The sequence below is a fragment of the Heptranchias perlo genome, chromosome 2 (assembly GCF_035084215.1).
Source record: "Heptranchias perlo isolate sHepPer1 chromosome 2, sHepPer1.hap1, whole genome shotgun sequence".
Classification (NCBI taxonomy): Eukaryota; Metazoa; Chordata; class Chondrichthyes; order Hexanchiformes; family Hexanchidae; genus Heptranchias; species Heptranchias perlo.
Genome location: NC_090326.1, coordinates 160,642,712 through 160,668,019, shown reverse-complemented (window position 1 = coordinate 160,668,019; position 25,308 = coordinate 160,642,712). Strand labels below are relative to the sequence as shown.

Here is a 25,308-nt window from a genome sequence, read left to right as displayed (position 1 = left end):
CCTTAAATCTATGTCCTCTGGTTCTTGACCCTTCTGCCAATGGGAACAGTTTCTCTCTATCTACTCTGTCTAGACCCTTCATGATTTTGAATACCTCTATCAAATCTCCTCACAACAGTCTCTGTTCCAAGGAGAACAACCCCAGCTTCTCCAGTCTATCCACGTAACTAAAGTCCCTCATCCCTGGAACCATTCTAATAAATCTCTTCTGCACCCTCTCTAAGGCCTTCACATCTTTCCTAAAGTGCGGTGCCCAGAACTGGACCCAATACTCCACTTGTGGCCGAACCAGTGTTTTATAAAGGTTCATCATGAGTTCCATACTTTTGTACTCTATACCTCTATTAATAAAGCCCAGAATCCCATATGCTTTATTAACCGCTTTCTGAAACTGCCCTGCCACCTTCAACGATTTGTATAATATAATCTCTCTGTTCCTGTACCCCTTTTAGAATTGTACCCTTTAGTTTATATTGCCTCTCCTTGTTCTTCCTACCAAAATGTATCACTTCTCATTTTTCTGCGTTAAATTTCATCTGCTACGTGCTCGCCCATGCCACCAGCCTGTCTATATCCTCTTGAAGTCTATCACTATCCTCCTCACTATTTACTACCCTTCGAAGTTTTGTGTCATCTGCAAATTTTGAAATTGTGTCCTGTACACCCAAGTCCAAGTCATTAATATATATCAAGAAAAGCAGTGGTCCCAGCACTGACCCCTGGGGAACACCACTGTACACCTCCCTCCAGTCCGAAAAACAACCGTTCACCACTACTCTCTGTTTCCTGTCCCTTATCCAAATCTGTATCTCTGTTGCTACTGCCCCCTTTATTCCATGGGCCTCAATCTTGATGATAAGCCTACCATGCGGCACTTTATCAAATGTCTTTTAAAAGTCCATATACACCACATCACCTGCATTGCCCTCACCTACCCTTTCTGTTACCTCATCAAAAATCTCTGTCAGGTTAGTTAAACACAATTTGCCTTTAACAAATCCATGCTGGCTTTCCCTAATCAATCCACACTCATCCAAATGATTGTTAATTCTGTCCCGGATTATCATTTCTAAAAGTTTCCCCACCACTGAGGTTAAACTGACTGGCCTATAGTTGCTGGGTTTATCCTTACACCCTTTTTTGAACAAGGGTATAACATTTGCAATTCTCCAGTCCTCTGGTACCACCCTTGTATTTATGGATGTTTGGAAAATTATGGCCAGTACCTCCGCAATTTCCACCCTTACTTCCCTCAGCAACCTAGGATACATCCCATCTGGACCGGGTGACTTAGCTATTTTAAGTACAGCTAGCTTTTCAAGTACCTCTTCTTTATCAATTATTAGCCCATCTAGTATCTCAACTATATCTTCCTTTACTGAGACTCTGGCAGCATCTTCTTCCTTGGTAAAGACAGATGCAAAGTACTCATTTAGAATTCATTCAAGACTGAGATCGATAGATTTTTGGACATTAAGGGAATCAAGGGGTATGGGGACAGGGTGAGAAAGTGGAGTTGATGTTGAAGATCAGCCAGGATCTTATTGAATGGTGGAACAAGCTCGAGGGGACGTGTGGCCGATTCCTGCTCCTGTTTCTCATGTTCTTAATTAATGGCAACTCTTGTGGCCCCTCAACTTCTGGACTCCCTCCTGCAGCAACTCTGACTTCAAGTACCTCCTTTGGAGAATTTGTAATTCCCACCCTGCCTTTGCTCCCTCCTGAGCTTCTTTCTGTAGTCCGTCCTCTCCCTATCCAGCACCCAGTCATGTGCACAATGAGCGCCACATGAATATCGCTGTGTCATGAGTGGACAGGACCTATCTTCATTCTGCCTGTGGTGCTGGAGGCTTCTTCCTTGCTATTGGAAGATCGAAAAAGTCTTCCGCCGTTTCAGTTTCCTCTCTAATGAACTCTCTTGTCTTTCAGAAAGCTGCACTGCACTCGGAATTACATTCACATGAATTTATTCGTCTCCTTTATCCTACGGGCAATATCGGTCTTCATTAAAGACGCCATTCTGTACTCTGAGGATGAAGTCAATCACTGCTCCATCACTACCGTAAGTAGGACCAGGTTACGGTTTGGTCTGGAGGTGGGGGGACTTGTTTCCGATGAATTAAGCGGAGGAGGGGGAAGGCGTTCATAATCACAAGGCAAGGAATTGAACTAAACGTAATTTAAATATATCGCCGTTCCTTCATCGTCGCTGGGTCAAAATCCTGGAACTCCCTTCCTAACAGCACTGTGGGAGAACCGTCACCACACGGACTGCAGCGGTTCAAGAAGGCGGCTCACCACCACCTTCTCAAGGGCAATTAGGGATGGGCAATAAATGCCGGCCTCGCCAGCGGCGCCCACATCCCGAGAATGATTTTTTTTCAAGGCTGGCTCACTAAGCGAGCTCCATTCAGAGTCCATGTATGAACAAGAAAGGACATATTGGCCTTGGAGGGGGTGCAGCGCAGATTCACTCGGATGATACGGAGGCTAAAAGGGTTAAATTATGAGGACAGGTTGCACAGACTAGGCTTGTATTCCCTCGAGTATAGAAGATTAAGGGACGATCTAATTGAGGCGTTTAAGGTGATTAAAGGATTCGATAAGGGAGATAGAAACTATACCCTCTGGTGCAGGGAGCCCAGAACAAGGGGGCAAAACCTTAAAATTAGAGCTAGGCCGTTCAGGGGTGATGTCAGGAAGCACTTCTTCACACAAAGGGGAGTGGAAATCTGGAACTCTCTCCCCTCAAAAGGCTGCTGAGGCTGGGGGTCAATTGATAGTTTCAAAACTGAGATTGATCGATTTTTGTACCCCCTCCAAGGCCAATATTTCCTCCCTGAGGTGCCGTGCCCAGAACTGCATTGATCGGACTCACATAATTCAATTAATACAGCTTATTTTCCCGTGATAATACATCGATGGGTCATCTTACTTGACTTAAAATTAAATGACTTCACAGGAACATAGGAAGGGCTGGATTTAAAAAGACCAAGGTCCATCTGGTTCTCCTTCCACCGCCATCCTGGGAGTCATGCGATACAGTGATAATGGATTTGTTGACTAATCGTGGCAATCAATCTCTATCGATTAGTCTACAATTCCTCGAGTGTTTCTAACCCCCGAGTCTCAGTGAAAGCCCTCACAGCTTTCTCTCTTTTAAAACCTGACTGACCTGACTAACTGATCCCTCAACAGTGGGCCTCTGTTCTCTAGTTTCCTGTCCAACAGGTAGCTGGAGAATGGTTTCTGGACCCTTCCCTGTCCAGGGGTTAGCTGGAAGGGCTGATAATCAAGTCTGGTACCACGTGCCCTCTCCATCTCTGAAAAGCTCAATAAGGAGGGACATTCCCACCCTCTAAGGTATGAGTGTTTGTTGGGAGTGCTTGAGATGAGATGATAAGTCCCCTGTTGGTCCTGATCATCACTTTCCATGTATGACTTTCATACACAGTCTCCAAATGCCTGCAGAACACGGTCTTTCTAAACGTGTACAAATTCAACATGTCTCAAAAACGCAACACTCAAACACAGCTCAATCCCCAAAATCCTTTCCATGAAGGCCAAAAAAAAAATCAAAAATCTCTAAATGAGATGTCCCAGTTAAACTGGGTGGGTAGATCCCTGTGTCATTGGTTGGGTAGGACTGAGTTATACTGGGTGGGTAGATCCCTGTGTCATTGGTTGGGTAGGACTGAGTTATACTGGGTGGGTAGATCCCTGTGTCATTGGTTGGATAGGACCGAGTTATACTGGGTGGGTAGATCCCTGTGTCATTGGTTGGGTAGGACTGAGTTATACTGGGTGGGTAGATCCCTGTGTCATTGGTTGGGTAGGACCGAGTTATACTGGGTGGGTAGATCCCTGTGTCATTGGTTGGGTAGGACTGAGTTATACTGGGTGGGTAGATCCCTGTGTCATTGGTTGGGTAGGACTGAGTTATACTGGGTGGGTAGATCCCTGTGTCATTGGTTGGGTAGGAGCGAGTTATATTGGATGGGTAGATCCCTGTGTCATTGGTTGGGTAGGACTGAGTTATATTGGGTGGGTAGATCCCTGTGTCATTGGTTGGGTAGGACTGAGTTATACTGGGTGGGTAGATCCCTGTGTCATTGGTTGGGTAGGACTGAGTTATACTGGGTGGGTAGATCCCTGTGTCATTGGTTGGGTAGGAGCGAGTTATACTGGGTGGGGAGATCCCTGTGTCATTGGTTGGGTAGGAGCGAGTTATACTGGGTGGGTAGATCCCTGTGTCATTGGTTGGGTAGGAGCGAGTTATATTGGATGGGTAGATCCCTGTGTCATTGGTTGGGTAGGACCGAGTTATACTGGGTGGGTAGATCCCTGTGTCATTGGTTGGGTAGGAGCGAGTTATACTGGGTGGGGAGATCCCTGTGTCATTGGTTGGGTAGGACCGAGTTATACTGGGTGGGTAGATCCCTGTGTCATTGGTTGGGTAGGACTGAGTTATACTGGGTGGGTAGATCCCTGTGTCATTGGTTGGGTAGGAGCGAGTTATACTGGGTGGGTAGATCCCTGTGTCATTGGTTGGGTAGGACCGAGTTATATTGGGTGGGTAGATCCCTGTGTCATTGGTTGGGTAGGAGCGAGTTATACTGGGTGGGTAGATCCCTGTGTCATTGGTTGGGTAGGAGCGAGTTATACTGGGTGGGTAGATCCCTGTGTCATTGGTTGGGTAGGACCGAGTTATATTGGGTGGGTAGATCCCTGTGTCATTGGTTGGGTAGGAGCGAGTTATACTGGGTGGGTAGATCCCTGTGTCATTGGTTGGGTAGGACCGAGTTATATTGGGTGGGTAGATCCCTGTGTCATTGGTTGGGTAGGACCGAGTTATACTGGGTGGGTAGATCCCTGTGTCATTGGTTGGGTAGGACCGAGTTTTACTGGGTGGGTAGGACCGAGTTATACCGGTTGGGCAGATTGCAGTTATGCCACCTTCAAACTACGTCAAACTACCAAAGACAAATTTAGGACTAGCGCCAAAAATATATTCATACAAAGTGATCAACGTGTAGAAAGAAAGAAGAAAGAGCTTGCATTTATATAGCGCCTTTCACGACCTCAGGATGCCTCAAAGTGCTTTACAGCCAATGACATATTTTTGAAGTGCAGTCACTGTTGTGATGTAGGAAACGCGGGAGCAATGTGATAACAAGAAGATAATCTGTTTTTAATGGTGTTGGCTGAGGGATAAGTATTGGCCAGGACTCCAGGGAGAACTCCCCGGCTCTTCTTTGAAAAGTGGCCGTGGGATCTTTTACGTCCACCTGAGAGGACAGAACATAAGAACATAAGAAATTGGAGCAGGAGTAGGCCAATCGGCCCCTCGAGCCTGCTCCGCCATTCAATAAGATCATGGCTGATCTGATCCCAACCACAAATCTAAAGAACACAAGAAGTCGGAGCAGGACCCGGCCACATAGCCCCTGGGCCCTCTCCGCCACCCACAGGGCATTGACCGATCCGAACTCAGCTTCATGTCCAATTTCCTGCCCACTCCCCAGGGCCTCAGCTTAACATCTCATCTGAAAGACAACATCTCCGACAGTACAGCACTCCCTCAGTACAGCATCGAAGTGTAGAATAACCTTTTTATGATAGAAGAGACAAAATACCTGGAGCCTTCCATGATTTTGTGATGGGAAGACAGTAGGTTTTCACTTGGATGGGGCAAGCCAGGATGGGCCAAATGACCTTCCTGATCTGTACCTTTCTTGGGATCTTGTGTATGGTCTCTCCCCCGAATAGTTATAGACAAGTGTATGCCTCAATATAGCATTCAAGATATTTGGGCCTGAATGAGCGGGTGTGCACAGCACAATAAAAGAGTATCATAGTAGGTACAGCACAAGATGAGGCCATTCGGCCCATCATGCCTGTGTGGCTCTTTGAAAGAGCTATCCATTTAGTCCCACTCCCCCTCCCTTTCCCCCATTGCCCTGTAAATTTTTTCCCTTCAAGTATTTATCTAATTCCCTTTTGAAAGTTACACCTGAATCTGCTTCCACCGCCCCTTTCGGCAGTGCATTCCAGATCGTTACAAATCGCTGCGTAAGAAAATGTTTCCTCATAGAATCATAGAATGGTTACAGCACAGAAGGAGGCCATTCGGCCCATCAAGTCAGTGCCGGCTCTTTACAAGAGCAATCCAGCGAGTCCCACTTTCCCACCCTTTCCCTGTAGCCCTGCAAATTTTTTCCGTTCAAGTACTTATCAGTTCCCTTTCGAAGGCCATGATTGAATCTGCCTCCACCACCCCCTCGGGCAGTGCATTCCAGATCCTAACCACTCGCTGTGTAAAAAAGTTTTTCCTCATGTCACCTTTGGTTCTTTTGCCAATCACCTTAAATCTATGTCCTCCAGTTCTTCCCCCTTCTGCCAATGGGAACAGTTTCTCTCTATCTACTCTGTCTGGACCCTTCATGATTTTGAACACCTCTATCAAATCTCCCCTCAACCTTCTCTGCTCTAAGAAGAACAACCCCAGCTTCTCCAGTCTATCCATGTAACTGAAGTCCCTCATCCCTGGAACCATTCTAGTAAATCTTTTCTGCACCCTCTCTAAGCCCTTCACATCTTTCCTAAAGTTCGGTGCCCAGAACTAGACACAACACTCCAGTTGTTGCTGAGCCAGTGTTTTATAAAGGTTCATCATGACTTCCTTGCTTTTGTACTCTATGCCTCTATTTATAAAGCCCAGAATCCCGTATGCTTTCTTAACTGCTTTCTCAACCTGCTCTGCCACCTTCAACGATTTGTGCACAAAATGTATCACTTCGCACTTTTCTCCATTGAATTTCATCTGCCAGGTGTCTGCCCATTCCACCAGAGTGTCTACGTCCTCTTGAAGTCTATCACTATCCTCCCCACTGTTCACTACCCTTCCAAGTTTTGTGTCATCTGCAAATTTTGAAATTGTTCCCTGTACACCAAGTCCAAGTCATTAATATATATCAAGAAAAGCAGTGGTCCCAGCACTGACCCCTGGGGAACACCACTGTACACCTCCCTCCAAACCATAAAACAATCGTTCACCACTACTGTCTGCTTCCTGTCACTTAGCCAATTTCGTGTCCATGCTGCTACTGCTCCCTTTATGCCATGGGCATGAATCTTGATGACAAGCCTGATACGCGGCATTTTATCAAACGTCTTTTGAAAGTCCATATACACCACATCAACTGCATTGCCCTCATCGACCCTCTGTTACTTCATCAAAAAACTCAATCAATTTGGTTAAAGACGATTTGCCTTTATCAAATCCGTGCTGGCTTTCCTTAATTAATCCACACTTGTCCAAGTGACTGTTAATTCTGTCCCGGATTATCGTTTCCAAAAGTCTCCCCACTACCGAGGTTAAACTGACTGGCCTGTAGTTGCTGGGTTTATCCTTACACCCTTTTTTGAATAAGGGTGTAACATTTGCAATTCTCCAGTCCTCTGGTACCACCCCTGTATCTACAGATGTTTGGAAGATTATGGCCAGTTCCTCTGCAATTTCCACCCTTCCCTCAGCAACCTAGGATGCATCTCATCTGGACCGAGTGGCTTATCTACTTTAAGTACAGCTAGCCTTTCTAATACCTCCTCTTTATCAAATTTTAGCCCATCCAGTATCTCAACTACCTTTTAATTTACTGTGACTTATAGAATCATAGAATCATAGAAAATTTATGGCACAGAAGGAGGCCATTCGGCCCAAGAGCCACCCAGCCTAATCCCACTTTCCAGCACTTGGTCCGCAGCCCTTTAGGTTACGGCACTTTAGGTGCAAATCCAGGTACTTTTTAAATGAGTTGAGGGTTTCTGCCTCTACCACCCTCTCAGGCAGTGAGTTCCAGACCCCCACCACCCTCTGGGTGAAAAAGTTTTTACTCAGCTCCCCTCTAATCCTTCTACCAATTAATTTAAATCTATGCCCCCTGATTATTGACCTCTTTGCTACGGGAAATAGGTCCTTCCTGTCCACTCTATCTCGGCTCCACATAATTTTGTAAACCTCCATTAAATCTCCCCTCAGCCTCCTCTGTTCCAAAGAGAACAACCCCAGCCTATCCAATCTTTCCTCATAGCTAAAATTCTCCAGTCCTGGCAACATCCTCGTAAATGCCCTCTGTACCCTCTCTAGTGCAATCACATCTTTCCTGTAATGTGGTGACCAGAACAGTACACAATACTCTGGCTGTGGCCTAACCAGTGTTTTATGCAGCATAACCTCCCTGCTCTTATATTCGATGCCTCAGATGATAAAGGAGAGTATCCCATGTGCCTTCTTAACCACCTTATCTACCTGTCCTACCTTCAGGGATCTGTGGACATTCACTCCAAGGTCCCTTTGTTCCTCTACACCTCTCAGTATCCTCCCATTTATTGTGTATTCCCTTGCCTTATTTGCCCTCCCCAAATGCATTACCTCACACTTCTCCGGATTGAATTCCATTTGCCACTTTTCTGCCCACCTGACCAGTCCATTAAACCTCTCCGTTACTTCATCAAAGAACTCAAACAAATTAGTCAAACGTGATTTTCCTTTAATAACTCCACGCTGATTTTCACTTATCGGCCCATACTTTTCCAAGTGACGATTAATTTTGTCCTGGCCTGGCCTGGGCTGGATGGGGCTCCTTCAGGATTTGAGACAAAGTGACACTGGCCTCAGATCCATCACTGTCTCTGATTCCTTTCAGGTCCAATGCAAAGCCATGATGGTCTTCTTCCATTACTGTGTAATGTCCAACTACTTCTGGCTCTTCATCGAAGGACTCTACCTCTTCACCCTGCTCGTTGAGACCTTCTTCCCTGAGCGCAGATACTTCTACTGGTACATCCTTATAGGCTGGGGTGAGTTTTACTGGCAGTGTCTAGGGTAAACGGTCCTGCTCAACATTGTCAGGCTCACCATAATGATGCTATGAATGATTTTATGATGTTATTGGGCAGGGGAGTGGTGGGAAAATTGCTAATATCCTCATATATTTCAAATTGCATTTAATAAGAAATCAGTTATTTTTATTATTGTAAACTATTGTTTACCATATATATGGGAACATAGGAATTGCGAGAGGAAATAACACCAAGATCCATCTAGTTCGCCTTATACCACCCTGGTAGTCGCACAATACAACGATAAATGGGAGTTGTTGGCTAATCATAACCACCAATCTCTATCAATTAGTCTACAACAGATGCAGATAACTGATTTGGACTCAGGAATCGGAGGTGCAGTGTTGAAATTTGCAGATGATACTAAATTGGAAGGGTTAGAGCTAATAACATGGAGGATTGCACCAAAATACAGGAAGATATAAACAGGATCGCAGAGCGAGCAGTTGAATGGCAATTGAAATTCAGTGTGTGAGGCGATACATTTTGGTGGGAGGAATAATGAGGCCACTTATTCTTTGGAAAGTAAGAATAAAGTAGGGTGGAGCAGCATAGAAATCTGGGAATACAGATACATAAATCTTTAAAAAGTAGCAATGCAAGTCGATAAGGAGCGTACAGTGTACCCTCTGATGTACCCAGTGCCTTAACCAACTTATTCCGATTGCACCAGTACCATTGTGTTAGAGATGTTGATGAGGTGAGAGTGACAAGGACCAGAAATGATGGGTTGAAATCTTTGTTCAAATAGGGGGACAGGGAAATTTCGGCAGAATGTCCCATCGTGCCTGATTCTAATGTCTCACCAGCCTGATTTTAACTGAACCAGTTTTTTTTAAAAAACATTCCTTCTGCCACCAACAGAGGGAGCTGCAGGCACATATAATTCCAGACGCACTGTGGCTGAATTTTCTCCCCCAATGCAAACTCACACATATCGCACACACTAACACCACACCAACACGCACACACTAACACCACACCAACACGCACACACACTAACACCACACCAACACGCACACACACTAACACCACACCAACACGCACACACTAACACCACACCAACACGCACACACACTAACACCACACCAACACGCACACACTAACACCACACCAACACGCACACACACTAACACCACACCAACACGCACACACACTAACACCACACCAACACGCACACACTAACACCACACCAACACGCACACACACTAACACCACACCAACACGCACACACACTAACACCACACCAACACGCACACACTAACACCACACCAACACGCACACACACTAACACCACACCAACACGCACACACACTAACACCACACCAACACGCACACACTAACACCACACCAACACGCACACACACTAACACCACACCAACACGCACACACTAACACCACACCAACACGCACACACACTAACACCACACCAACACGCACACACACTAACACCACACCAACACGCACACACACTAACACCACACCAACACGCACACACACTAACACCACACCAACACGCACACACTAACACCACACCAACACGCACACACACTAACACCACACCAACACGCACACACACTAACACCACACCAACACGCACACACTAACACCACACCAACACGCACACACACTAACACCACACCAACACGCACACACACTAACACCACACCAACACGCACACACACTAACACCACACCAACATGCACACACACTAACACCACACCAACACGCACACACAGTAACACCACACCAACACGCACACACACTAACACCACACCAACACGCACACACACCAACACCACACCAACACGCACACACACCAACACCACACCAACACGCACACACACTAACACCACACCAACACGCACACACACTAACACCACACCAACACGCACACACACTAACACCACACCAACACGCACACACACTAACACCACACCAACACGCACACACACTAACACCACACCAACACGCACACACACTAACACCACACCAACACGCACACACACTAACACCACACCAACACGCACACACACTAACACCACACCAACACGCACACACACTAACACCACACCAACACGCACACACACTAACACCACACCAACACGCACACACACTAACACCACACCAACACGCACACACACTAACACCACACCAACACGCACACACACTAACACCACACCAACACGCACACACACTAACACCACACCAACACGCACACACACTAACACCACACCAACACGCACACACTAACACCACACCAACACGCACACACTAACACCACACCAACACGCACACACTAACACCACACCAACACGCACACACACTAACACCACACCAACACGCACACACACTAACACCACACCAACACGCACACACTAACACCACACCAACACGCACACACTAACACCACACCAACACGCACACACTAACACCACACCAACACGCTCACACACTAACACCACACCAACACCAACACGCACACACACTGCAGCCCTGCCACACCAACACGCACACACACTAACACCACACCAACACGCACACACACTGCAGCCCTGCCACACCAACACGCACACACACTGCAGCCCTGCCACACCAACACGCACACACACTGCAGCCCTGCCACACCGAGCACAATCGGCCGCAAGTTGCTCCCAGTGGCGGACCAGCAGTGGTCGGCGCTCATTAGATTTAAACTCACCCACTAAGTCACCGCGTTCTTTTTTGGCAGCGACTTCCGACAGCTGTGAGTTCAAATAACATCAGCGTTTTATCCCGGGTTGTGTGAGTGGTCAAAGGAGCTCTAAGGGCCCTCAACCAATCAGCTTGAAACAAGCCACGCTGTGAGAACCAGGAAGTGCGGTTCATTCACAAACAGCACAGACTAAAATCCCGGGTGTGCCTGATCAGGTATTATAAAATGATATAGAGAAAGGGATCAGATTAAAAGGCTCAGGGAACAGAGACAGAAGGAAAAAGTTTTTAAAAAATGGTTTTTAATTTTGTAATCTTCAAAAACATTCTTTTTTAAATGTCCAAAAACTATTGAAATCAGGAGTGATGAGACTCCACATTTTTAAAAGGTTAATTTTTAGTGCCAGAGTGGTTGTTTAGCAGTCATCAAGACTCACCACACTGTTAAAACTTAGTATAGACCTAAAAAATTGAGGGTGCCTGATTTGTGGCGAGATTAGTTCGTTTCCAGCTGGGCAGAAGAGTAAGTTGGCGCTGGTCCGTTGATTCAATTGATTGCAGCCGGCGATATCCCTTTAAGGGGAAGCTGTCACATCTCGGGTGAACCGGGAAGAGCAAGTTCCAGATTTCCGCATTTAACTGAGCATGTGCAGTCGCCGGAACTTGCTGCTTGATTTGGTCACTAGTGACGGTGAGTGCTGTGAGGCTCATCGTTATTTTAGAAGCAATTTCTAGGCCTTTATTCTGTGGCACAAACACCCTCATTGCCCCCCACCCTCCCCCATCCTTACTAAAAGTACCTGACTTTAAACTCACTCCCAGTATTAGAACAAACACATTAAACTCACTCCCAGTATTAGACCAAACACATTAAACTCACTCCCAGTATTAGACCAAACACATTAAACTCACTCCCAGTATTACACCAAACACATTAAACTCACTCCCAGTATTACACCAAACACATTAAACTCACTCCCAGTATTAGACCAAACACATTAAACTCACTCCCAGTATTAGACCAAACACATTAAACTCACTCCCAGTATTAGACCAAACACATTAAACTCACTCCCAGTATTAGACCAAACACATTAAACTCACTCCCAGTATTACACCAAACACATTAAACTCACTCCCAGTATTAGACCAAACACATTAAACTCACTCCCAGTATTAGACCAAACACATTAAACTCACTCCCAGTATTAGATCAAACACATTAAACTCACTCCCAGTATTAGACCAAACACATTAAACTCACTCCCAGTATTAGACCAAACACATTAAACTCACTCCCAGTATTAGATCAAACACATTAAACTCACTCCCAGTATTAGACCAAACACATTAAACTCACTCCCAGTATTAGACCAAACACATTAAACTCACTCCCAGTATTAGATCAAACACATTAAACTCACTCCCAGTATTACACCAAACACATTAGGCAGCATTTTAGCACCCGCCAGCGGGTGCGTTCCTGGCGGGGGGGCCCCGAAAATCGGGAAATCCCGGAGCGGGACCGGAGTCCGCCTCGAACCCGCGCACTTCTGGGTTCTGCGCCGGCGTGTGCGCGCAGCCCCCGCTGGTGGGAATCCCACAGGCAATTAAAGCCAGCGGGGTTCCAGTTGACAGTATTTATTTTGCTTGTTCAGGTCATTAACTGACCTGATTAAGGGATTATGTGAGGAGGGGTGGGATTTTAGAGCAAACTGGGACTGTTTCCCACACTGGGGGAAACACTCCCAGTTCAAATGGACCTGTTGCAGCTGTCAGCCTGTGGCAGCTGCAAAGGACCATTTGACAGCTGGTGGGGAGGGAGACCCTCACTCATTGCAGGAGGCCACTCTGTCACTTGGGACAAAGTTTGGCCTCCACCACCCTCTTCCTGACAATCAAAGTCACCAACTTGCACACTTACCCCGGGGTCCGGAGACATGTACCTACCTTGCGGACCCCCTCAGATGTACATCTTGCGGATGGGGGCCGCCGTAGCTGCAGTCATGACCTCCTCAGAGGGTGAACAGCATCACCAGCCTCACCGGCCTCACCATCCACGCCGTCCACCTCTGACACGTGGAGCTCCACAACACAGTGCTGTGACACATCCACCTACACAGCAGGAGGGAGGGCTACCGCAGAGAGAGACGCGTCGCAGAGGGCACTACCCTCGCCACAGGGTCCACAGACCGAGGCTCAGCTTCCTGGACCTCTCTGAGCAGCAGTGCACACGGAGGCTCAGAGTCACTCGACATGCAGTCGTGGACATCTGCAGCCTCCTTCATGCCGAGCTGCTCCCGGCTGGCCCGAGCACCATCTTCTTACCTGTCGCTGTCAAAGTCACCACTGCCCTCAACAACTTCTCCTCCGCATCCTTCCAGGGTGCCACCCGGGACATCGCCGACGTCTCTCAGTCGTCTGCACAAAAGAGCCCTGCAAATACACCTACACCCATTCTGCAGTGGCACAATGGGTGGCATCAGGTGTGGGTCTTCATTGTGATCCTCAGGAAAGGGCATTATTGCACAAACCAGACAAGATTCACAAAGAGGTGGCAGTAGTGGTGCCAATATAATATGTAATGTGAGTTGATCAGAAATTAAATATAGGTAAAAACCATGACAAATCCTCAAACACCCTTGTGCATCCCCTTCATGCTCACGACACATTTGCCTTACGCTGCCTACTGCACATATGTGATGCATGCCCTGTGGCTGCAGCACAGGTAGTGGCAGGTTGAGTGAGGCTGACTGTGAAAGAGATGCATGAGAGGGTGAGTATGAGATCGAGCCATGAGATTGTATGAGGATTGGGTTGAGTGGTAGTGGCGGGATGAGTACTGGCGAGGTGAGTAGGTCCGGGTAAGATGAGGATGAGGTTTGAGTGGGTGTGAGGAGTGATGTGATAGAGTAGTGTTGGCAGTGCAGAAGGAGATGTGGGGTGGGGGCGGTGATGTAGCAGACGGAGTGTAGGGGAATGAGTAAGTGTACTCACTGTGGCTGACCTACTTAGGTCATTGAAGCGCCTCCTGCACTGTATGCAGGTTGGCGATATGTTGATGGTGCAGGTGACCTCCTCTGCCACCTCGAGCCAGGCCTTCCTGATGGCAGAGGCAGGCCGCTTCCTCCCGCCCGCCGGGGGGAAGATCTCTGTCCTCCCCCTCCTCCTCACCCCATCTAATGATACCTGGAGTGAGGCATCATTAAACCTGGGAGCAGCCTTCCCCCTGGGCTGCTCCATGCTGTATTTTTTCCTATTTGTTGCAGCATCTGTCAGTGGAGGACTGCCCCTTTAAATAGAGCTCCTCCAGCTGACAGACCTTACTGCGCATGCGCAGCCCGCCCGACGCGCAGATCAGCAGTGGGGAACCCGGAGGAGCAGGTAAGTGGATCCAATTAGGCTGCGATCGCGCGCGGGGCAGACTGATTTCACCGGGCGCGTTACCCACGCGCCCAATAGCGTCCCCGGTGCGAACCTGCAGCCCTGGCAATATCGAGCCCTTATTATCCAAGCAGTAGGTGGCCTCTTTATTCTTCCTACCAAAATGCACCACCTCACACTTATTTTGAAATTCATTTGCCATTTACACGTCCAGTCTGTAAGTTAATTAATATCCTCTTGCATTTTGATGCATTCTTCCTTTGTATTAACCTCACCCCTCCAATTTGGTGTAATTTTGCGCAAATTTTGACCAAACACTTAAAACTCACTCACAGTATTGCCCCCAAATACTTTAAACTCACACCTGCACTTTGTGTGTGGACATCGATGTTCTAAATAAAGTCACATGCAGTGCAATTCCCCCCCCAGCACTATGTAGCAGCAAATTTCGATCTGTTGGGGATAAAAAATTCAATGCTGATGAAAAGAAAATGTCATTTTGTCCTTTACGAGAAGTGAGTGGGAAAACGGAGAGGACAGAGACACTTGTTTTATTTTTGCAGGTACTCCCACCATCTGTGTCACTATTTGGACAGTGCTGCGCCTTCATTTCGACGACTCTGGGTAGGTGTGACCTCCTTTCTAGTCCGTCCCGATCATTCATCGTCGAACAAAAAATAAATTAACGGGGGTCGGGAAGGGGGGGGCGGATTTCCAACTTGCCGCTCCCCGCCCCCCCCCGCTCCCCAGGGTCGTAAACCTGATGTCGCAGAACGAACCGCTGGGGTTGCCAACCCTCCTGGATTGTCCTGGAGCCTCCAGGAATTAAAGGTTAATCTCCTGGACACTACTGCGAGCAACACCCTTGAGAAAAATCACAAGGGGGGGTTAAACAAATTGTTTTCTTTTCTTTGAACGCTTCCATTTTATTAGTTATAAAAATATTGGAGATGGGGGAGAAAAGGCTGTTTGACTGACAGCCGAGAATCATCCAATCGGGTAACCAGAGTCCATTCGCTTTCCGATTGGCGGACCGCCGTGTTGATGGACGTCTCGGGCGACCAATGGTGGGAGAGTGTGGGGGCGGGACGTTTGGAGACGGGAGGTCAGGTGATGAAGCCTCCGGGAATATGTCCAACCGGAGTTGGCGACCCTACGTACCGCCCGTTATAGAAAGCACGTCCCATCTTTGACGGGAATGAAAACCGGACGCTTTGTGGAACGGGCAGCCGATCTGCTACCTCAGATTTAGGCCCCCGGTGGGTGGGGGGGGGGAAGAGGGGCTGGGGCGGGGGGGCGAGTTGAGAATCCGCCCCTAATGGATCTCTGCGCGCCGTCCCATTTTTCTTTGTAGTTTCTTAAAGGGAGCTTGTCATCATCTTTATTACTGCGACAACCGTAAATGTACAGGGGGCTCGATTGTGGCTTTCGGGTCGACCGACCAATGGAGAGCCCCCCCACCCACCCCCGCCATTTTGAGGCCTCAGCCTGGTTTAAATTTGGAAGATGAGCTGAGGGGAGCCAAACAGGCAGCCCCACGGCACTGAGGCCTCAGGATCGGGCCTGGGCAACTGCCAGCAAGGTAAGAGGCGGGGAGCGGTGGGGCGGTTGCGGGGGGGTTTGGGGTGTGGGGGGTTGTGATCGCAGAGGGCAGGGCTTCCTGTGCAGGCAGCTGCCAGGATTATTTTAGTGGGCCTCGGAGGAGTGCTCAGGAATAATTCGACGCTTCCCTTTAACGGGTCTCTTCGGTTCCACTGCCCGTCGAGCTGGTGGGAGCGATCACGGCTCGGGCTCGCCTCCAAAAGTGCCAACCGGTGTCCAATTTATGTCAACGAACCCCGATCCCCACATTAAAAGGGCCCCGTCCCCTGAAACAGGTGGGCGCGTTGGACACACCCTTTCAAAATGGCGCATTGCAGGTGTTAATTGGGGGGAGGGGAGTGCGCGGTAAGGCTACTGACCCCATTTTGAGGCCATTGCCGCCCGGTTAAGGCCAGGCAAAGAGGGCTGAAAATCGAGACCACTCAGTGTCGCACTTTGTTTTGTGTGTGTGTGTTGCTTTAAATCTGCTGGTCTGGGCACTGAATTAGGTGCAGTCTGTTCGCCTCTGGGACGTGGGTTTTAATCCGGGCCGGACTGAAGCCTCTGCTATCTCACGGGTGTAAAAGTGACTTTGGACAGGCAGCACGAGACAGTTCCGAACGGGCAGCCCAAGACTGCCACTAACAGCCACGGCAGGGCTGACAATCCATCCGTGGCACACCAGCAGCTGTCGGCCATGGTGCCTGGTGCTGCCGGGGCGCGGAGGGATTGTCCCTCCCCGGTTTTCTGCTGTGCCCCGTTTAAGCCCAGCCGTCCACTTCCTGTGTCATTTCCCTTGCTCATTGAGAGCACGGAGGGGCGGGGCCTTCCTGGGCAGGGGCGGGGCCTTCCTGGGCAGGGGCGGGGCCTTCCTGGGCAGGGGTGGGGCCTTTCCCGGGCAGGGGGCGGGGCTTTCCCGGGCAGGGGGTGGGGCCTTCCCAGGCAGGAGGCGGGGCTTCCCGGACGGGGGCGGGGATTCCCCGATGGGGTGGGGCTTCCTGGGCAGGAGGCGGGGTTTCCCGGACAGGGGGCAGGGCTTTCAGGGCAGGGCTGAGGATTCCTGGGCAGGGGCGGGGAATCCTGGGCAGTGGGTGGGCTTCTTGGCAAGGGGGCGGGGCTTTCTGGGCAGGGGCGGGGCTTTCTGGGCAGGGGCGGGGCTTTCTGGGCAGGGGGCGGGGCTTTCTGGGCAGGGGCAGGAATCTGCTGGTGGAGCTTCTTAAACCAGCGACCACACTTCCTGTTGCCGGCAAAGTTTGAAATTGGGCACTTTCTGCCGTGCTTTGGGCAGAGATTAGACAGGAGAATGCCAATATCCCAGGGGAGGAGGGGAAGGGGAGAGAGAGAGAGAGACAGACAGAGAGGCGCCAGGATAGGCAGTAAATGGTGGGCAAGGGTTTGGAATGCTGGGGTCCAGCTGCAAAGTTGAAACCAAACAAAAGGGAACAAATTAAAGAACTTTTCTACAGAGCTTTTCACGACCTCAGGATGTCCCAAAGTGCTTTACAGCCAATGAAGTATTTTTGAAGTGTAGTCACTGTTGTAATGTAGGAAACGCAGCAGCCAATTTGCGCACAGCAAGATCCCACAAACAGCAACATGATCATGACCAGATCATCTGTTTTCGTGATGTTGGTTGAGGGATAAATATTGGCGCAGGACATCGGGGAGAACTCCCCTGCTCTTCTTCGAAATAGTGAAAGGCTATCTGAAAGACGGCACCTCCGACAGTGCAGCACTCCCTCAGTATTGCACAGGGAGAGTCAGCCTAGATTTTGTGCTCAAGTGGGACTTGAACCCACGACCTTCTGACTCAGAGGCGCGAGTGCTACCCACGGTATGGCTCGGTATCACTTTGTGATCTTGAGTAGAGTGCCAGCACCAAGCTTCCTCCCACCAAATGGCCGCCACATCAGCCTCAGATGAACAGTCCAGTTCATAACAACATTGCAAATAGGAGCAGGAAAAGGCCATTCGGCCCTTCGAGCCGACTCCGCCATTCAATATGATCATGGCCGATCCTCATCTCAATACCATATTCCTGCCCTCTCCCCATACCCCTTGATGCCTTTTCTGTGTAGAAATCTATCTATCTCCTTCTTAAATATATTTAGTGACTTGGCCTCCACAGTCTTCTGTGGTAAAAAATTCCACAGGTTCACCACCCTCTGAGTGAAGAAATTTCTCCTCATCTCAGTCCTAAATGTCCTATCCCATATCCTGAGACTGTGACCCCCCTCGATCTGGACCCCCCAGCCAGGGGAAACATCCTCCCTGCATCCAGTCTGTCTAGCCCTGTCAGAATTTTATACGTTTCAATGAGATCCCCTCTCATTCTTCTAAACTCGAGTGAATACAGGCCGAGTCGACCCAATCTCTCCTCATACGACAGTCCTGCCATCCCAGGAATCAGTCTGGTGAACCTTTGCTGCACTCCCTCCATGGCAAGTATATCCTTTCTTAGGTAAGGAGACCAAATCTGCACACAATACTCCAGGTTTGGTCTCACCAAGGCCCTTTATAACTGCAGTAAGACATCCTTGCTCCTGTACTCAAATCCTCTTGCAATGAAGGCCAACATACCATTTGCCTTCCTAACTGCTTGCTGCACCTGCATGTTTGCTTTCAGTGACTGGTGTACAAGGACATCCAGGTCCCTTTGTACATCAACATTTCCCAATCTATCACCATTTAAATAATACTCTGCCTTTCTGTTTTTCCTTCTGAAGTTGATAACTTCACATTTATCCACATTATACTGCATCTGCCATGTATTTGCCCACTCACTCAACTTGTCTAAATCACCTTGAAGCCTCTTTGCATCCTCCTCACAACTCACAATCCCACCTAGTTTTGTGTCGTCAGCAAACTTGGAAATATTACATTTGGTTCCCTCATCCAAATCATTGATATATATTGTGAATAGCTGGGGCCCAAGCACTGATCCCTGCGGTACCCCACTAGTCACTGCCTGCCACCCAGAAAAAGACCCATTTATTCCTACTCTCTGTTTCCTGTCTGTTAACCAATTTTCAATCCATGCCAGTATATTCCCCCCAATCCCATGTGCTTTAATTTTGCACACTAACCTCTTATGTGGGACTTTATCAAAGGCCTTCTGAAAATCCAAATACACCACATCCACTGGTTCTCCCTTATCTATTCTACCAGTTACATCCTCAAAAAACTCCAGTAGGTGTGTCAAACACGATTTCCCTTTCATAAATCCATGCTGACTTTGTCTAATCCCGTTGATATTTTCTAAGTGCTTCTAAGTTCGCCAGTGACAGCACGACCTCCATCGCCTGCGTTCTGTAATGTGTTGTCTTTCCTCTGTTTATAGCTGTTGGGAAACTAATGAACACCGAGCCCTGTGGTGGGTAATTAAAGGCCCAGTCATCGTATCGATCATGGTAAGGTTCGAGGAGGATGGTAAGGGTACTGAGGAACTGTAACTTCTTCATAAAGGAATCCACCGCTCTGTGTATATTCTGTACGTATTTAAACACACTCATCAAATGCATGCAATGAATAGGGGCAATAACATAGGAACAGAAGCAGGCCACTCAGCCCCTTGAGCCTGTTCCGCCATTCAATCATGGCTGATCCGTACCTTATCTCCATTTGCCCGCCTTGTTTCCATATCCCTTGATACGTTTACACTAACAAAAATCTATCAATCTCAGTTTTGAAATTTTCAATTGACCCCCAGCCTCAACAGCCTTTTGCGTGAAGAAGTACTCCCTGGACATCACCCCTGAATGCCCTAGTTCCAATTTTAAGGTGACGCCATCTAGGATATCTGGCTTGCAATCCAGAAATTCCTTAATGTAACTTGGGCTGCTTGCAATAGAGAGGGAATGGCACTCGCTACAGGTAGGAATCTAAAAAGGCAATGAAAGTTAATCGTTAGTAATTAAAAGGAAGAGGGAAGCTACCGGCTCGATAATATCCTTGCCCAACAGTTGGTACAATGAGACCCATTCAGGAGGCGGTGGTAATCGCACCAGAGTCACGGTTACAGGCTAAACTTGTTCACCATTGACCTCCAAGTAAGCAAAGCCATCAAGGCTTCAACCACCTCCCCCCCGCAGACAGGCCCAGAAATTGGAGCAGGCCCCGGAAATAGGTGGGATTGACTTCCGACTCAATTTCCGCTCTGTTAGGCCCCGCCCTCTCCCCCCACCCCATTTCTGTGGGGTGACAAGAGACAGAAATCAGCCCCTGGATGTCCATGTCAACAAGTTGAGCGTTCCAAAATCAGGATCCACCTACATCAACGAGTGTTGCCTTGGATAGTTTAATTTATAATTTGATTAAAATATGTAGCAACGCAGGATCAGGAGTAGGCCATTCAGCCCCCTCGAGCCTGCTTAAGAAGATAAGAAATAGGAACAGGAGTAGGCCATTCAGCCCCCTCAAGCCTGATTGTACCGTATGGGCTTCATCCATGCACTACATGGGCGAGGTACCGTCACAAACGAAACACAGGTTAAAGTTCACCAGCAAGGGATTGGCTATAAATTGGAGCTGGTGATTGGGTGAATCTCTCCAACACAGTCAGAAATTGACACCGAGAAAAATATCTGCCAACTAATTGAGTTCTCTTGTTTTTCTTTTCACCCAGGTAAACTTTATCCTCTTCATCGGAATCATATTCATTCTCGTGCAAAAGCTCCAGTCTCCCGATATCGGAGGCAACGAGTCCAGCATTTACTTGTAAGTGTTTGATATTTGACTTGGAAGCTCAAACGCCATTGGATAAAATGGCGCCTGTTATACACATAGGAAAAAGTTCCCCTTTTCCTATTCGGATTTTTTGGAGGTTGCTGAAATTGCCCTGGTCACTGTCGTGTCTTTATCATTTCACCTGTAGACGGTCCGAGCCATTTGTGGTGCGATTGGATCCAACAGGTCTCTCTCTGAGCAGGAGCTCTGTGCTCTGAGCCCTGCCTCCTTCTCACTCATTGGAGGTCATTTTGACTTTGGGCGTAAACCGGGCGATTTCGGATCAGCCGCCCGTTATACACCTCGTCCGTTTTTTTCTCTTCCAATGAAGTCAACGGAAAATCGGGGGAGATGTATGAATCGTAAACCATACAGCACAGAAGGAGGCCATTCGGCCCATCGTGCCTGTGCCGGCTCTTTGAAAGAGCTGTCCAATTAGTCCCACTCCCTTGCTCTTTGCCCATAGCCCTGCAAATCAAGTATTTCTCCAATTCCCTTTTGAAAGTTATTATTGAATCTGCTTCCACCGCCCTTTCAGGCAGCGCAATCCAGATCATTATAACTCGCTGCATAAAAAAAATTCTCTTCTTCTCCCCCACTGGCTCTGTTGCCAATTATCTTAAATCTGTGTCCTCTGGTTACCGACCCTCCTGCCAGTGGAAACAGTTTCTCCTTATTTACTCTGTCGAAATCCCTCATCATTTTGAATAACTCTATTAAATCTCCCTCTTAACATTCTCCGCTCTAAGGAGAACAATCCCAGCTTCTCCAGCCTTTCCACTGGCTGATCCGATATAGTCTCGTTCTTACACTGCAGCCCAAAGTCAAAAATGACCCCCCCCCCACAGTTACTTGTTGTCAGATTGGTGATGCTCGAGGGGCTCGACCCTCTGAAATTTCAATCCAATTTGACAAAGAGGAGAAAGAGCGAAGACCTTTCGAGCGATGCTGCGCAAATATCAGCGTCCGAACGCTGATGGATGGAATTCCTCTGTGCCCTTTGACCCATTTAAAACAAAATGGCCACTATCAAGGTGATATCAACCCGTGTATTTTAAACGGGCAGTGCTTCCATTAAGGTGGACAAAGAAATTTCATTTGCGTTAAGCATTCGTAGGCCTGAGTTTGTGGTTTCGATCTTAAGTGATGCGTTAATATTGACTGTATAAGATGGACGTTCAGGCAGTGTTAAATGTGGCTGTAAGCTGGGCTGGTAACATGCGTCTTTAGAAAAAGAATAGAGACATCTAGTCACCATGGAAAGGTATTTCAAGAGCTTTACACCTCCACTCGGCTTACCGAGGGATGTCAGCGATGCAGTAGGTAGCTATTGTATAAAGACGGGCAGGATAGTGTACGAACACTGGGATCTGAAACTTGACAAGAATTGTTTGTCAAGGCCATGAAAAGAATTAACCTCTCCTGACTGCCCTGTCAAGGAACTGACTGGGGTTTACCACCCAGTCCATGCCCAGGAGTGAATGATGCCCAAATATATCTCTCTGAACTGCCTTACATCAACCGGTTCCAATTATATCAGCAATTGCCTTACCACCCTCCAGTCAGGATATTGCTGAGTGAATGAATTAACCCTTTCTTGTTGAATCATCAAGGACGAAGCAGGCAATTATGTCATGAACTAGCATTTATTAACTTCAATCACAGTTAGCAGCACTTGAATTTAGATTGATATAAGTTGGTGAGGTTAGTTTAGGATTAGATAGCTGACAGGTTAACAGCATTAGATAGACAATCCATTGAATAGGGAATTCAGGAGAAACTTCTTTACCCAGAGAGTGGTTAAAATGTGGAACTCGCTACCACAAGGAGTAGTTGAGGCGAATAGTATAGATGCATTTAGGGGGAAATTAGATAAACACAGGAGGGAGAAAGGAATAGAAGGATATGCAGATAGAGTTAGATGAAGTAGGGAGGGAGGAGGCTCATGTGGAGCATAAACGCCGGCATAGACCAGTTGGGCTGCAGACTCGATGTAATGCGATAGAAGTCTATATGCTTGTGTTTCCAGAACTTATACGACCTCGTCCTTACGAGCTGGAATGGACAAACTGGTTGCCTCACCTTCTGAGACATCAGAGTGATGAATGTCCATCAGTAGAGGTTCCTCCTGGACCCTCTACTCCTGGAGAACGTTACCTTCCGCGCAGTTGGCCTTATCTGGACCAGCTGGCTTAAATCTCATGTCTCTTGATCTCTTGTACCTCCAAGTGACACATTTATATCTGCCTGTATGTGAATGGTATAGTCGTAGAATCTTAACTTCTATAATCTCTCTCTCTGTCACTCTCTCTCTCATGTATGTAAGTCCGTTTGTTGGAGAAAAATTGAGAAGCTAGGGAGTAGAAGCAGAACCTGGTATGTCTAGGTACTGCAGCCTCATTAACTTGGAGATCATCGTGGATGGTGCTGACTTGCCCAGAGATGCACTTTCCCCTCTTTGCAGAGACACCATTCTTCTCTATACAACAACAACTTGCATTTATATAAAACACCTTTAACATAGTAAAATGTCCCAAAACGCTCCGCAAGAGCGATTATCAAACAAAAGCTGACACCGAGTCATATAAGGAGATATTAGGACAGGTGACCAAAAGCTTGGTCAAAGAGGCAGGCTTTAAGGAGCGTCTTAAAGGCGGAGAGAGAGGTGGAGAGGCAGAGAGGTTTAGGGAGGGATTTCCAGAGCTTAGGGCCTAGGCAGCTGAAGACACGGCCTCCAATGATGGGGCAGTGATAATCAGGGATGCACAAGAGGCCAGAAAATGGACTCCCACGGTTTCTACTGCAACGTCCCTTCTCTACTCAGCTATTACAAGAACAACAAAACCGACTTCTTAGCGTCAAAACGCCATCGTATAGATTCTTCATTTTCAAAGAAGCCTCCCTGGTTCTGTTGATCAGTTTGAGTGGTGCAGGTTAGAAGAGCTCACTGTTCTTGGTGTTATCACCCCATACAGTCAGGTTGAGACGACCGAGGACGTCCAAGTTTATGAGGCCATCTGCACCCAGATATACCAGGTTCTGCTTTTACTCCCCAGCTCCTTGTTTTTCTCCAACAAAGGGACTTACACACAGGTCCAGTCATATTTATCTCCCTCTGACGAGATATCTCCCGGCCTTGATCTTTGTGTTTCCTGTCACTGTTAAGGAAGGTTCTGTTTGTACGAGTCTTTCATGGCTTTAATTAGCATTAGCCCTTTCCTTACCCAGCATTCAGTCTAATGCCTGGCTCCATTTTGGGGTCACATTTAAGCTCAGACTCCATTTTGAGGGCACGTTGAAGGCAATTCTTAGGGCATTTCTCTTATAATAAAAATTCAGCTTCAATCACTCTCGCAAGTCCACCTGTATTTGGGATCTGATCAGGGTTTTATTTTATGGAACTTGTATTTGTATCACCACCAATTGTGGTTCCAATATCCAATATCACTTCATAAACCCAATACATTATGCACAAGGATCGACTATTGGCTCGAGATTCTTGAGTGTTGTTGGAGTTGCACTCATCCAGGCAAGTGGAGAATATTCCATCACACTCCTCACTCCCCAAAGCCTTTCCACCATCTACAAGGCACAAGTCAGGAGTGTGATGGAATACTCTCCACTTGCCTGGATGAGTGCAGCTCCAACAACACTCAAGAAGCTCGACACCATCCAGGACAAAGCAGTCCGCTTGATTGGCACCCCATCCACCACCCTAAACATTCTCTCCCTTCACCACCGGCGCACCTTGGCTGCAGTGTGTACCATCCACAGGATGCACTGCAGCAACTCACCAAGGCTTCTTTGACAGCACCTCCCAAACCCGCGACCTCTACCACCTAGAAGGACAAGAGCAGCAGGCACATGGGAACAACACCACCTGCACCTTCCCCACCAAATCACACACCATCCCGACTTGGAAATATATCGCCATTCCTTCATCATCGCTGGGTCAAAATCCTGGAACTCCCTACCTAACAGCACTGTGGGAGAACCTTCACCACACGGACTGCAGCGGTT

At 47.9% G+C, this 25,308-nt stretch overlaps 1 protein-coding gene across 1 annotated transcript in view; it reads left to right on the top strand.

The window, feature by feature from the left end:
• The window catches only part of LOC137334602 (pituitary adenylate cyclase-activating polypeptide type I receptor-like), a 231,867-nt gene that overhangs the window by 134,603 nt on the left and 71,956 nt on the right, over positions 1–25,308 (top strand). Inside the window, exons 7-11 of the mRNA XM_067999414.1 lie at positions 1,930–2,062; positions 8,709–8,862; positions 15,546–15,606; positions 19,904–19,973; positions 21,188–21,279. Of these exons, the coding sequence (XP_067855515.1) occupies positions 1,930–2,062; positions 8,709–8,862; positions 15,546–15,606; positions 19,904–19,973; positions 21,188–21,279 (510 nt within the window). The remainder of the gene's footprint in view (positions 1–1,929; positions 2,063–8,708; positions 8,863–15,545; positions 15,607–19,903; positions 19,974–21,187; positions 21,280–25,308) is intronic.